General features: G+C 34.8%; 1 protein-coding gene across 1 annotated transcript in view; it reads left to right on the forward strand.

The window, feature by feature from the left end:
• LOC116403172 (TATA-binding protein-associated factor BTAF1-like) overlaps positions 1 to 1,695 on the forward strand; it is a 42,091-nt gene extending 40,396 nt beyond the window's left edge. Inside the window, 2 exon segments of the mRNA XM_031883678.1 lie at positions 793 to 1,005; positions 1,187 to 1,695. Of these exon segments, the coding sequence (XP_031739538.1) occupies positions 793 to 1,005; positions 1,187 to 1,363 (390 nt within the window). The 3' untranslated portion in view covers positions 1,364 to 1,695.
• Positions 1,696 to 12,863: the final 11,168 nt, after the last annotated feature.

The raw sequence follows: 12,863 nt of genomic DNA on the forward strand, positions 1-12,863 counted from the left end.
TCTTGAGTTTTGGGAAATGTGTGAAAGTTTAGCAAAGCCACTTGAAAATCAGTTTGTGTTTTACTGGGTTCTGACTCTGAAACTTGGCTGCTCTCTTGTAGTTTTAGTGTGAGCCTATACCTTTCCTTTTCTTTCTCCCTCGTTTTATTGTTGCATACAGTCAATGAACTATCTCGATCAACTGAAAGAATTCACATTCTAACCTCCCTAACTGCTCCAAGAAATCTTTTTTACCCAAAAAGGATGGACTTCTATTTTCATTAGAGTTCTGGGTGGCTAGAAATGGTTTTTACTTGAGATAACTTCGAAGAGGTTAAAATGAAATTTTTGGAAAAGATGTGTCAAATTAGTAGGTTAGGGCAATTTTTTCGGGGAGGTCTTGGTGTAGGGACTTTTTTTTTGTTATAGTGCTGTTTCTCCATCTACTCCTAAGGAATATTATGGTAGCGTTTTGGTTTATTGTTTCAAATTTTTGTAATATTTTATATATATGAGGAAATTGCAAATTGAGTTATGCTCTTATTTCACATTCTTTTAGAATAATCATCTTTACAGTTTTTAGAAACTACTTAAAATCAGGGAACGTGCAGTGCAATAGCTAAACTGATTTTAAACAATACTCTGTACTGTTTGAGGATTCTAATTGAAGTACTAAAATTTCAAACTGATTTTAAATAATATTTTAAATTGTTTGAGGATTCTAATTGAAGTATTATAATTTTTTGTTCTCTTTGTTAGACAAAATTAGTTTATCAACTAAATGGATCTTGATTGATGTAATTATTTTTGTAGGCTATGGACAGAGCCCACAGGTTAGGCCAGCGGAAGGTTGTAAATGTCCATCGGCTCATTATGCGTGGAACGCTAGAAGAAAAAGTTATGAGCCTTCAAAAGTTTAAAGTTTCTATTGCTAATGCTGTCATCAATTCTGAGAATGCCAGTATGAAAACGATGAATACCGATCAATTGCTTGATCTTTTCACAACTGCCGAAACCTCCAAGAAGGTATTATTACTATTAATTTGATTATAGATATTGGTAGCACAATTGAATTTCAATCTATGAAACCTTTTATTCTTCCCTTATGACTATATGAAGTATTGAAAGTAAGTAGAGTAGTTCTAAGTTCTCACCGTCTCTCTCTGGAATCAATAACTGTTGATTTAACTCGGTTCATAAAATGTAGGGAGCGGCGTCAGCATCATCTAAGCAGTCAGATGGTGACTTTGATGGAGAGGTAAAAGCAATGGGTGGAAAGAAGGGTCTGAAAGCCATCCTTGGAGGACTTGAGGAACTCTGGGACCAATCTCAATACACTGAAGAGTACAATCTAAATCAGTTTTTAGCAAAGCTTAATGGCTGAAGTTCTTGTGTGCACACTATGTACAAAGTGTATATAAAGTGGGAGATGATTGTAAGGCCCAAATTTTGACAGTTTTAACCAATAGGTTTCAAGTCTTCCCTAAGACTTCCATTCCAATTACTCCCCCTTTTTCCCCAGGGGCTTGTGCAGCTTTTTCACGAATGGTTGGAGAGTATAGGACGACGATTGACGAGAGGTGTAACGTAAGGTCTCACGATTTATGCACTTTCAGAAATGGGAAGGAAAGAGAATTTGTATATGGCGGATATTGTATATACAATTCATTTCATCTTTTAAATGAAATCCATTCTTCCATATAGCTTATTTTTCAATGGAATATTGTCAAGCTTTTGCTTGCAAATGTAAGGTTATTTCTGCTATATTTGATGCCACAACAATCTTCTCAACCACAGAACTTGATATAATTACTTTAGATCTAACTGTTACAATCATGTAGTTCAATGACTGTATGAAGGAACTCTTTGTAGGCCAAGTCATCTCTTTGTAGGCCAAAGGTGGTTTTCCATTTCGAAATACTAAATTAATACTTTGAAACTTAGTTGCACTCGAAACTTTTTAAACTTAATTACACCTCTAACTTCCTAATTAAAGTAGGTGATTAATTAAATTGAAAATTTGAAAATAAATCGACATCTGAAAACTTAATTGCAACAATGCCGATGGTTAAGAGAGATCTTTGCAATTCTCTTTTTCATTTCCTATTTCTTGTTTTTAGTTGTTTAATTAGTGCACACAAAAAAGAATTTACATGACTTTAAAGCTCCAAATTAAAACTTTTCTTCAATTCCAAAATTTGCATGCAAAGAATCAATACAACCAAATAAGCATTCAAAATAGAATAAGAAAAGGCACAAACTACAAAAAGTTTGCATTGCTCTCAAAACGTGGATGTGTGTGGGAATCCACCAAACAAATTAGTGGCAAGAGAGTATAATTTTGAAAAGATAATGAAGGAGACGAGGGACTTTAAACCCTAAATCCTAAACCACTTTCTAAAGGTTTTATATGATCATTTGAAGTCTTACATGTGATAGAGAAATAAAAGAATGGGTAGCTCGAGGGTCAAATAACATAGCAATAGAAGAATTACAAATCATCAACGAACTTGTAATCACGTGAGTGCTATTTAGGACCTCCCTTTCCTTGCGACGTGGGCCTTTTAGGTTCTATGACTCCACTAGGCCTAGCTTCACTTTCGTCTTAGCTATAAGGTCGATTGATCGATTGTGATGTAGTCCGTGGGTTACCTTGGATTTCCATGTTTGGACAATATTTGGAGAAATACCCTTGTTGCAACTGAAACAGTTCTTTGAAAAGATAATCTTTTCCTGAAAATTTGGATTTTGCCTCTTTTCTGCCATTTGTTGGGGCACACTCTCCGTCCATACTGGGGTACCTCCCTTTTCTTGACCTCGATTTTGCCTTTGAAATCTCTCTCCATAGCTAGTTTTGGAACCAGAGGGATAAAAAGAAGGAGTCTTGAAACTTCATCGTTGTTGAACGCCCGCTTGGCACCTAATCTTGCCACGTCGTTAATTACCCCTCAAGCTACTAAAGCTTTGATAGTAGGGGTCCTTCCTCAAAAAAAAAATTCTTATCATTCACCATGCATCTTTCTACCCTCATGGAAGCTTCAATCAGTTAAAAAAAATTTAGAGCAATCCATGTTGGTTGTGACCGGTGCTCTAATCTTAATGCACAAGCCTTCCCCGAACTCTTTGCACTTGTTCGCCTTGTCAACCACAAAGGCTAATGCATACTTAGCCAACTCAGTAAATTGTTTTTCGTATTCTACAACAGTCATGTCGCCTTAAACCAAACTCATAGCTTGTTTCTCTTTGCATCGCAGAAGGAATGAGGGTAGAACTTATTCTTGAACGCCTTTCTGAATTCTTCCCATGCAATGAGGCCTTCTCCACCTGTTCATGTCGTGTGAAGAATCCACCAGTCTTTTATGTTATCTTGCAACAAGAAAGTTGCCAATTTCACTTTTCTCTCTTTGAGGTAGTCCATCATCCGAAAACATTTTTCAACTAAACTTAACCACTTCTCCGCGTCAATTGGATTACTAGTCCCTGCAAAGGTCATTTCTCCCAACACCTTTAACCTCTCGATGCTGAATCTTTGTCTAACTTATGAGGAAAACGATCAAACATTCCTTTCTCGACTCTCTTCTGCATTGAATCAAGTGGGTTACTAGAATATCATCAAATGCTTGTGTTTTATTGGCGCTCCCAGTAGCTGAACATGTGTTGCTACTTGCCTGACTCGCCTTGGCTTTCCTCGTGGTGCTATAATTCATATACCGCATCAATACATTAGACCTTGTACTAATACATGACTCTACTCAAGACCTTTACTAAGAACTTATGCTCTGATACCAACTTGTCAAGTCCTGCCCTAATTCCCTCTACGCGATGGAATGGAGATGTGGCTGCTTAGACAATCTACGCAATATTCTTCGTGAAGTAACACGTCAATTGCCTACGAAGCGGAATTAAAATGTTGGAAAGAAATTTAACGCGAAATTTTCCATCTGAAGTTTCCTATGAAAGTACTTCATCTTCACTAAGACAAATGACCGCCTGTATGGATGAAGGTTTGAATAGACCACAAAGGAAGTTTGCATGAGCTAAAACCTAGAGAGTTGGTGGTTAGGATAAGCCTAACCACCGATTGTACAACACTTCTTCATATTTTCTGATTAGATTGCAACGCATAAGCTTAGTGTTTGAGACGAGAAGAGTTCATCCCCTAGTCCTCTTAACTTGTATTTCATTTCCCTTCTCTTTCCATTTTATTATTTCTTTACATTGTACTATGTTATATTGTATAATGGCCGAAAGCCTTCATCCTTGAATACAATGTATATTTGTGCATTTTTCAATCCATCCATGCCTCTACTATTCATCTATCTTCATGTTATTTTTAGTTTAGGTCAATGATGTGCTCTCATTAAGTAATGCGTATTTATACCACTTAGTGTGTTAGCTAAGCTACATTCTACTCTTGGCCAGTGTATGTCGCCAACTACTCGAGAGGGTGAGTAGCAAGGGCGTGGCTAACACACGTAAGAAAGAGTTTTCTCAACTTTGCGAGAAGACTTGCGAGAAGACTTCCTTCATTTTTATTCCGAAAGGCAAACAAGTGTTGACTAAGACGTCGAGAGGTTGTTGTCCTTAAATGTGAAGCACTCTAAGTTGAATAAATAAGTATTACTAAATATAAATCATTTAGCCATTCTTAGTCATTTGGACTCTAAAAAAAACCAAGTGTGGCGTTTAACGACTCCGAAATTAGCATGCATTAAAAATAAGATAGCTTGATGAGTTATGTCGCAGTGAGGTGGTCATATAGCTTATTCGTCTAATAACATGAGATCTTTGTTCACCGCCTTCTTAACGCAGTTAGTTCACAATTTTCCATCTCGTCATCATTTATTCTCATTTGCATGAGTCTCTAGGTGATAGTAAATAGCTTAAAGTTTTTCTTATATATTCTTTTACCACAACCATCATAACAACTAATCAATAAGTAGACCCTAAAATTAATGTCTTGAAACAATTCCCTGTGTTCGACCTTGGATCACCCAAGTAAACCTACTGTTTCGCTTGCATTTGGACAAGTAGTAGGAAAACTTGTACACAATAAGGACTTATGTATTACGCGATGAAGAGGTATATAGTGAGCATTTTGCATGCTATGATCATGACCAATGATTTATCGCCTAGAAGTAAGCACACAATAGAGAAAGATAAGATGAGTAGATTATGCGTAATGAACCTACTTAGTGACGTATTGCAATTGCACTACACAGATGCAAAACTACTAAGACTAAGTCCAACACACAAATCCTACAAACCACCAACCCGTAATAAAAAGATGAAATGTGAGTTATTGTTGATGACTCACTTGCTAAGGGAGAACAAACTATCCTTGGTAGCAAGCAAAAAGCTCCTCTTTGCCAAATCATGACAATCTACAGAATCCACTGTGTATAGTGATGGCGAAGATATTAAGACATTTGATGTAGGAGTTCCTGAAGACTGGGAAGTCATCTATGAAAATTTAAACTAGTCTATCTAGAAACGCTAAAATATTATGGTCATGCAACTTTGAAATGTCCCTAGCACGTTGCATAACCTAAAGGGCATGTGACAAAAAAATGTGCTGTAGGGACAAGTAAAAGTTGTATTGTGCTAGTCTTCTAGTGGAATTGTTATATAGTTATATCCAGAAAATAGTAGTACTTATTGCATGTAAGTCGATCCAACATTTGGTCAATAAAAGCAAGGGGAGTGGTCTTTCTTCGTCATCGCATTTAGCTTGGGTAGCCCCGTTATTGTTATTGTTAGAATCAATTGATTTTCTTCATTAGTGACAACAATCTTCCTGCCTTTCTTGGACACACATTGGACTGGACTGGCCCATTCGTTATCGAGGATTGGATAGATTACACTTACATCTAACCACTTGGTGATTTCTTTCTTAAACCTGTTTCATCACATGGTTTAATCACTTTTGATATTGAATGACATCAGTGTGCCCCTCTTTCAACCTAATTTTATACATGCAATAGGATGGCTTATTCTCTAAATGTTGGCTAGAGTCCATTCCATCACCTTTTTGTGGAGTTTTATCATTTTCAATAACGTCTTCTCATATTCGAATTTAAGTGTGTGAAGATAATGACAGGCATAATGTCATTCTCCTCCATATATGCATGCTTCAAGTGGTGTGGCAACAACTTGAGCTCTAATCTGATGGCTCTTCAATTGTTGGCTTTATTTTTTGGTCGCCTTTAGTTTTCAGATCTAAAGGTTTAAAACCTTAGACATGATACCCTTCTTCTAGAACGCCTTCAGGGAACTCAATATCAAATACTTTAGAGCTGAATATCTCAATAATTACTTTTTCCCCACAATAATCCCAACTAAGGGATTCAATTGGGTTGCAGTTCTCAACATCGCTGGGAAACTTCATTGTGTCAATAATATTAAATGTAACTTCTTGGTCGCTAAATTGTATCATCAACTCTCCTGGGTGGACATTAATTAGGGTTCAATCTATAGACAGAAGTGGCCACCCTAAGATAATGGGTACTGCCCAATCAACCTCATAATCCAAAATCATGAAGTCTGTGGGGATTATGAACTTGTCCACCTTGACTAGCACATCTTCAATTTTGTCCTTTAGACGCGCAATTGATCTGTCAGCCAAGTAGAGTGCTACTATAGTTGGTTTTGCCTTTCCTATTCCCTATTTCTTGAAAACAAATAGTGGCATCAAGTTGATACTTTCTCCAAGGTCGCATACTGCACGACCAAGATCCATACCGCTTATAAAGCAGAGCACCGTGAAGCTTCCAGGGTTTGTAATCTTATCTAGAACCTCATTCTTGAAGACTTCGCTTGTTGCCTACATTAGAGCTATAGTCTCATATTCATTCAACCTTTGCTTCTTGGCAAGTATGTCTTTAAGAAATTTGACATATGAAAGCATTTGCTCTAACACATCAATAAATGAGATGTTGATGTAAAACTGCTTCAGTATATTCCAAAACTTGCAAAATTGTTGCTCGTCGTCTTTCTTCTTTAGGCGACTAGGAAATGAAAGAGGAGGAAACTTATTAGAAAATGAAGCATGCTTTGACGTTTCCTTGTGTTCTACATCGCACATGAAAGTCTTCACTTTTTTGTTTTTCTAAACGTCATTTTTTGCAAGGAAGAAGAATCATCGGTTAAAGAAATGATAAAGGGAGAAGAATTAGTACTTGTTAGGTGTTCATTCATGGTGTTAGGCCTAGAAGTAGAAGGTCTGCATTTTGGGTATGGCTTGCAGATGGTCAAATTGCTTCCGCTACGCAATGTCACAGCTTGACACTGTTCTTTTTTGAATGCCCTTACCTAATGATATTGCTTGTTAGCTGCCTTATTTGTATCTCCAAATTTATGATGGTCGTGGTTTGGCTTTGCAGAAGGGCATCATTCTTTTACATATATTTTTTAAGGAAGTTCTCCGTAGATGATGATGAAGAAGAAGGGGAATGTGGAATTTTTGTTGTTAAGGTAGTTGATGGTATGGTCTATTGATAACTTATAGAAATGCAAGCTATTATAGCCCTTTTAGGTAAAACAATGAAGTTAAAACGCAAAATAAAGGACCAAAACGATAGCTTTTAGTGAAAATTTATAATGTTAAGATTAGAATGCACCTTACATAAGTCATCATGACTAATTAACTATGCTTTCAAGTATTTTTCACGCAGAATGGCAAAAAAGAAGTGAAGGGAATAGCAAAATGAATCGCGTGTCAGAATTCAACAACAAGAAGCTGTTTGACGAGTCATAAGGCGAGATACTAGCACATCACTACGCGAGATGATTCGTTAGAATACAAGAGTAGTAGTTGGATTTGATGTGACAAGAAACAACCACTAAGGAGGTCGGTTAAAGGACAAATTTTAAAGTCCTTCACCATTTGTAGTAGTAATTCTTCCTCCACTTCTTCTCATGTCAATGTCTACGTGATTAGTTAGAAAGATATTTGAGAGAGAGAAGCTCACCATCTATATTCCTCTTACTTGTAAAAGAGCCATGGAATGTATGACAATGCATTTTGCGACTCGACACATTTCTTTACTTTTTATTTTTGTATTTTGTAATGTATTGTATGAATATTTTCATCTTTATGGTTGTGAGGCCTAATTATCAATACAATGCATGTTTTATCCATAATGTATCTTTCATTTTATGATTGTTCATCTTGTTGAAATGTTTTAAGTAGTTTAAGTGTATTTTAAGTGCTTGATAAGGATTTTTTAATTATAAGGCTCATCGTGGTTAGCTTGAGCTTAACTAAATCACTTGGCCAGTGTTCCTCGCCAATTACTCGAGAGAGTAAGTAGCAAGGACATCGTTAAACATGCATAAAAGGGAGTTTGGAAACAAAGACAATGTGTTTTGGCTCCAATCATTTGTGTCCCGAAAGGAGAACAAATGTGGTGTTTAGGTATTGAGAGGTTGGTTTGCGTAAATAGAGATCTATATGAGGCTTATAATTAAGGAAACCTAGATAGATATCGATTAATCTATCTTTATCATGTGTGTCCCAAAAGGAGAACAAATGTGGTGTTTTGGTGTCGAGAGGTTGATCGTCTTAAATAGAATATGGATAAGTGATCTATATTGCATCAATAACATATTGCATGGCTTAGATCTCCTAGAATATAGAAATATTCTTTCATCATTCTCAATACAAGTTAGTCTGCATTCCATAAACACCTCATTCCATTCCCCTCTATAGAATCCTCTGCGTAAATAATTACATTAGTATAGCTTTATACTTAAACTATATAAAATTTATACCATCTAAAATTAAGAGTAGAGGTATAATAACTTGTAAAAATAAAATTTATTATAGCCTTTTATGTAAAATAATTAAGCCTTATCGCATAAGAGTGGAAGAAAATATGAGAAAAGTAGATGATTTAATTAACTTGTGTATCGCATATTACAAATTTTATCCATGTTTTATCATGTTTTCTCATATGTCTTATTGTAGGATATTAGGCAAAAAGAAGTAAAGCTTGTGAGAGAACATCATGCGGGAAGACACATTTCAACCAACAAGGTGACAAGCAAACAAGCTAGATGATTTGATGCATCGGTAGACAAATTTGGTTGCGCAAATGTAAAAGAAAAAAAAAAAAGAACAAACGGGCATATGAGCAGCGCTAATGCAACTTTAATAAGAAGCATGGATGGGCGTGGAATGTGCTGTCAACATCATTCCCTCTATAAATAGAGCCTCTACTTTAGAACAATGTGTGCAAAATTGGACCAGCATTCTATCTTTCATTCTTTTTGTCTTGAGTTTTAGGTGAGAGTTGAAAACAAAAAGAGAGCCAAAATAAGAGCCAAAGAGTCTAAGAAACTGATTACTTGTAGAAATACAAGTTATTATGGTCTTTTAGGTGGAATAATAAGACCAAAACGCAGAGTAAGTGTGCCAAAAGGTGTAGCTTATGTTGTAAATACACAATTACTTAGAAATATATTTTACATAAGCTTTATGCCTATTTTACTTCATTTTTAATGTCTAAACGCAAGATTATTAACAAAATAATAAGTTAGAAAATCGCAGAGGAACTCGCACAGTGGTAAGGTGAGAGACCAAATCACCAAGCGAGAAGAGGTTTGTGAAGACAAAAGTGCTAGTTGAAGTGATTTGACATGACGGAAAGAATAACTTTCAGTGCTGACATGTCAGTATGATAGATTTTATGTCGAAAGATGCCTATGTAAGAAGTTCCATCACCACCGAGAAAAGGAGGCCTGTATCGGTCATGGAGGCCAGAAATCTGAATTGATCGACAATCCCTAGAGAGCCAGTGGCAATCCTAAAGTTCATCTTCATCTTCTCTGGTCAGTCTGTATATTGAAAACTTATAGTTTAAGTAAAGAGGATGCCACACCCATCTCCCTCTAACTTGTTATGTCTTTTCTCTTACTTCCATTTTATATTTTCTTTACATTGTATGAGTTCATATTGTATAGTGGCGCGAAGGCCTTCAGTCTTTAATACAATGTATTCTTATACATTTTTCAATATATCCGTCTCTATACTGTTCGTTTGTCTTTACTGTATTTGTAGTTTAGTTTTATAGTTCATGCTTGATAAGGAGTTTTACTTATAATGCTTATCGTGTTAGCTAAGCTATTTTTATCACTTGACCAGTGTATGTCGTCAACTGCCAGAGAGGGTAAGTAGCATTTTTAATTTTCATGAAAAGCAGAAGGATTCATCATTATGACATTTTCGTTTCGTTCTTGAGGCGTATGTTTCAATCCATTTGCATATTCGTTTCAACAATTTGTTGAATTTATTCAAGGTAAACCTTTTGTCCTCCAATCTATTTGTGTCTTATTTGACAATTTATTGGGATAACTTGTAACAATTTGAACCCCATTTGTTACAGTTTACAGAAATCATTACGTTGAGTTGTTGACTCTATATCGGCTTATGCTGCTGGAAGTATAACTTATTTGAATAGTGAACTACCTAGTACCCAAAATATATTTAGTGATTCAACGGATTGAATTAAATAGCAAATATAAGGTATTTTGTTTCACATTTTTTATTTTCTGAATGGTAAAGTTTTCTTAATTTCTTTAAAATCTAAGTATGCTTAAAATTTCATTTTTGTTAATACACTAATTTACCCTTCTATCTTGGCGATTGAATTTTATTTTTCAATTCCAACAAATACAGAGTATTTATATAATTATATTGGAATTGTAAATCAATTTACAGGATGATTTAATTTTTAGATGATAACGAATTTTATTTATTAAATGACTAGGTATTTGCGTGTGTTTTTCAAATATAAAGTAAATGCATATTTTTTTCTAAAAAAATGTAAATTTATGTTATAGAATTTCTAATTTTAAAAGATGGAAAAAATTATCTTATGAATTGAAAGATTATTTGTTATTCAATTGAAGTTGTCGGGACTTAAAATTTGTTGTATTTTTTGAGTTTAAGATTTTTCTTAATCAAATCGTAATTTATGATATCTATTTATTAATAATTTATATCACAAAATTATTGTCTATTTACTAATAATTTATATTACAAAATTATTGTTTATTTATTAATAATATTATTTGTTATTTAATTGAAGTGGTTGGGATTTGAAATTTGTTATTTATTTATTTATTAAGAATTTAATTTGTTATTCAATGGAAGTTGTTGATATTTAATTTGAGATTTTTCTTAATCAAATCATAATTCTAGTTATTTGTTGTTATTGTATTTTCGTTTTTTAATAATTTGAATTTTTAATAAAAATTGTTTTTTGGCTTTTAAATTTCTTTTAGGCATGTTTTTTTAGGGAAGATATTCAATGGATACTATCACAACCAATTCATGGTGGTGAATGACTGTTGCATCGGTCTATCAAGGTAAAAATTTCTGTTCGCCAACCTATCACCTCATGCATGTCACATTGGACAAGGATTAGGCATGTCGTCAAGGTATCTGGCCATGTGTTATTAACCATCAATTAACTAAGTTGCAGGAACAGAAGATGAACGGAAGAAGAAGAAGCAAAACAAGCTTTGTTTCTGTAGAAATTGAGGCTGAAGATCTTTCTTTTAGCTAAGAGGATTTTTTGTGAATGGTCGCTACTTTTTCGAGGGTTATGGCATTTGACGTTTTACGTCAATAGAGAAGAAGAAGACGAATGAAGGTTTTGAAATTGGCTTCAATGTAGATGAAGAAGACGAACGAGTTTGGGAAAATTAGATATTTGATGCCTTTTAATTGTTTTGATGGTTTTGGTAGGGTAAATTTAGGTGAGAACTCAAATAATTATGGTTGGGGAGCTTAGTTCAATAATTATGTGATATTTTGGCTTTTGGAATAATTCTACTTGGTGTTGTGCTTTATCACTATAGTAGAGTCATTTAACACATTTTTGCATTCATCTTTTTTTCATTTTTTTATGATTTTTTTGTATTAACAATTTAAATTAAATTTTGTCATTTATCCAAAGTCAACATTTTTTAATTTAAGTTATTTTCTCATTTCATTTTTCAATAACTCTATTTAAAATGGGCTATCCTCCAAGACTATTAAAAGGCTCATTTCTTGTCATGGCAAATAAAAAAAAGGTTCATCGAAGCATTACAACCAACCTACACAGGAAAGAAAGAAAAGTAATTGACATCCAATTAAACGTTATCTTCCTACATAATGGTGCAATACTCGAACTTGAGCTTTGTGGGTACCAATAGAAATCCTTCTACGTCTTCCACAGTGTGAAATATGATTCAGATAATTTTCACCCTCCATTAGCTACTATGTTCAGGGATATCTTGCAACTATTTCACGACTTTTCCACACAGTTCGACCTCTGTTGCATGTTTTCTTTTGGCCAATCTACGATCACCTTCAACTGGTCATTTATAAATTCCATTACATTTCTACTAACCTCTACTGTTTCAAACAGTGCCTCATTTCATCTTGCTTCCACTTGAAGCATTTCTACCTTCACTAGATCGGCTGCTTATGTCTCATCAGCTCATCTAGTGACATATCAAGTCCATGACTATACATCGTCGAGATCTTCGGATCATAAGACTCATCAAGGAACACCATCGAAGTCGTTTGGCATATTAGACCTTACATCAGCAAAGGTCTCTGATCGTGCTCCGTAGTCCGATCTTTGCAAAAGAACATATGACAGATCATCATAAAAAGGAAAATTTTGTTTAGGAGGTCCTTAGCTGCAACACTACAAGAAAATAGGGGTTTTTCGACGTTGTCACGGACGTCAAGAAATCACACGTTGGCAAACAAATGAAAAACCGACGTTGCATTTACAACGTCAGTATAGACAGACAAGGTTGACGCGCACATTTTTGGTATTGGGCTATATCGTAATTAAATTTTTTATTAAACTTTCCTCAATGCC

Source organism: Cucumis sativus, chromosome 4 (genome assembly GCF_000004075.3).
Source record: "Cucumis sativus cultivar 9930 chromosome 4, Cucumber_9930_V3, whole genome shotgun sequence".
Classification (NCBI taxonomy): domain Eukaryota; kingdom Viridiplantae; phylum Streptophyta; class Magnoliopsida; order Cucurbitales; family Cucurbitaceae; genus Cucumis; species Cucumis sativus.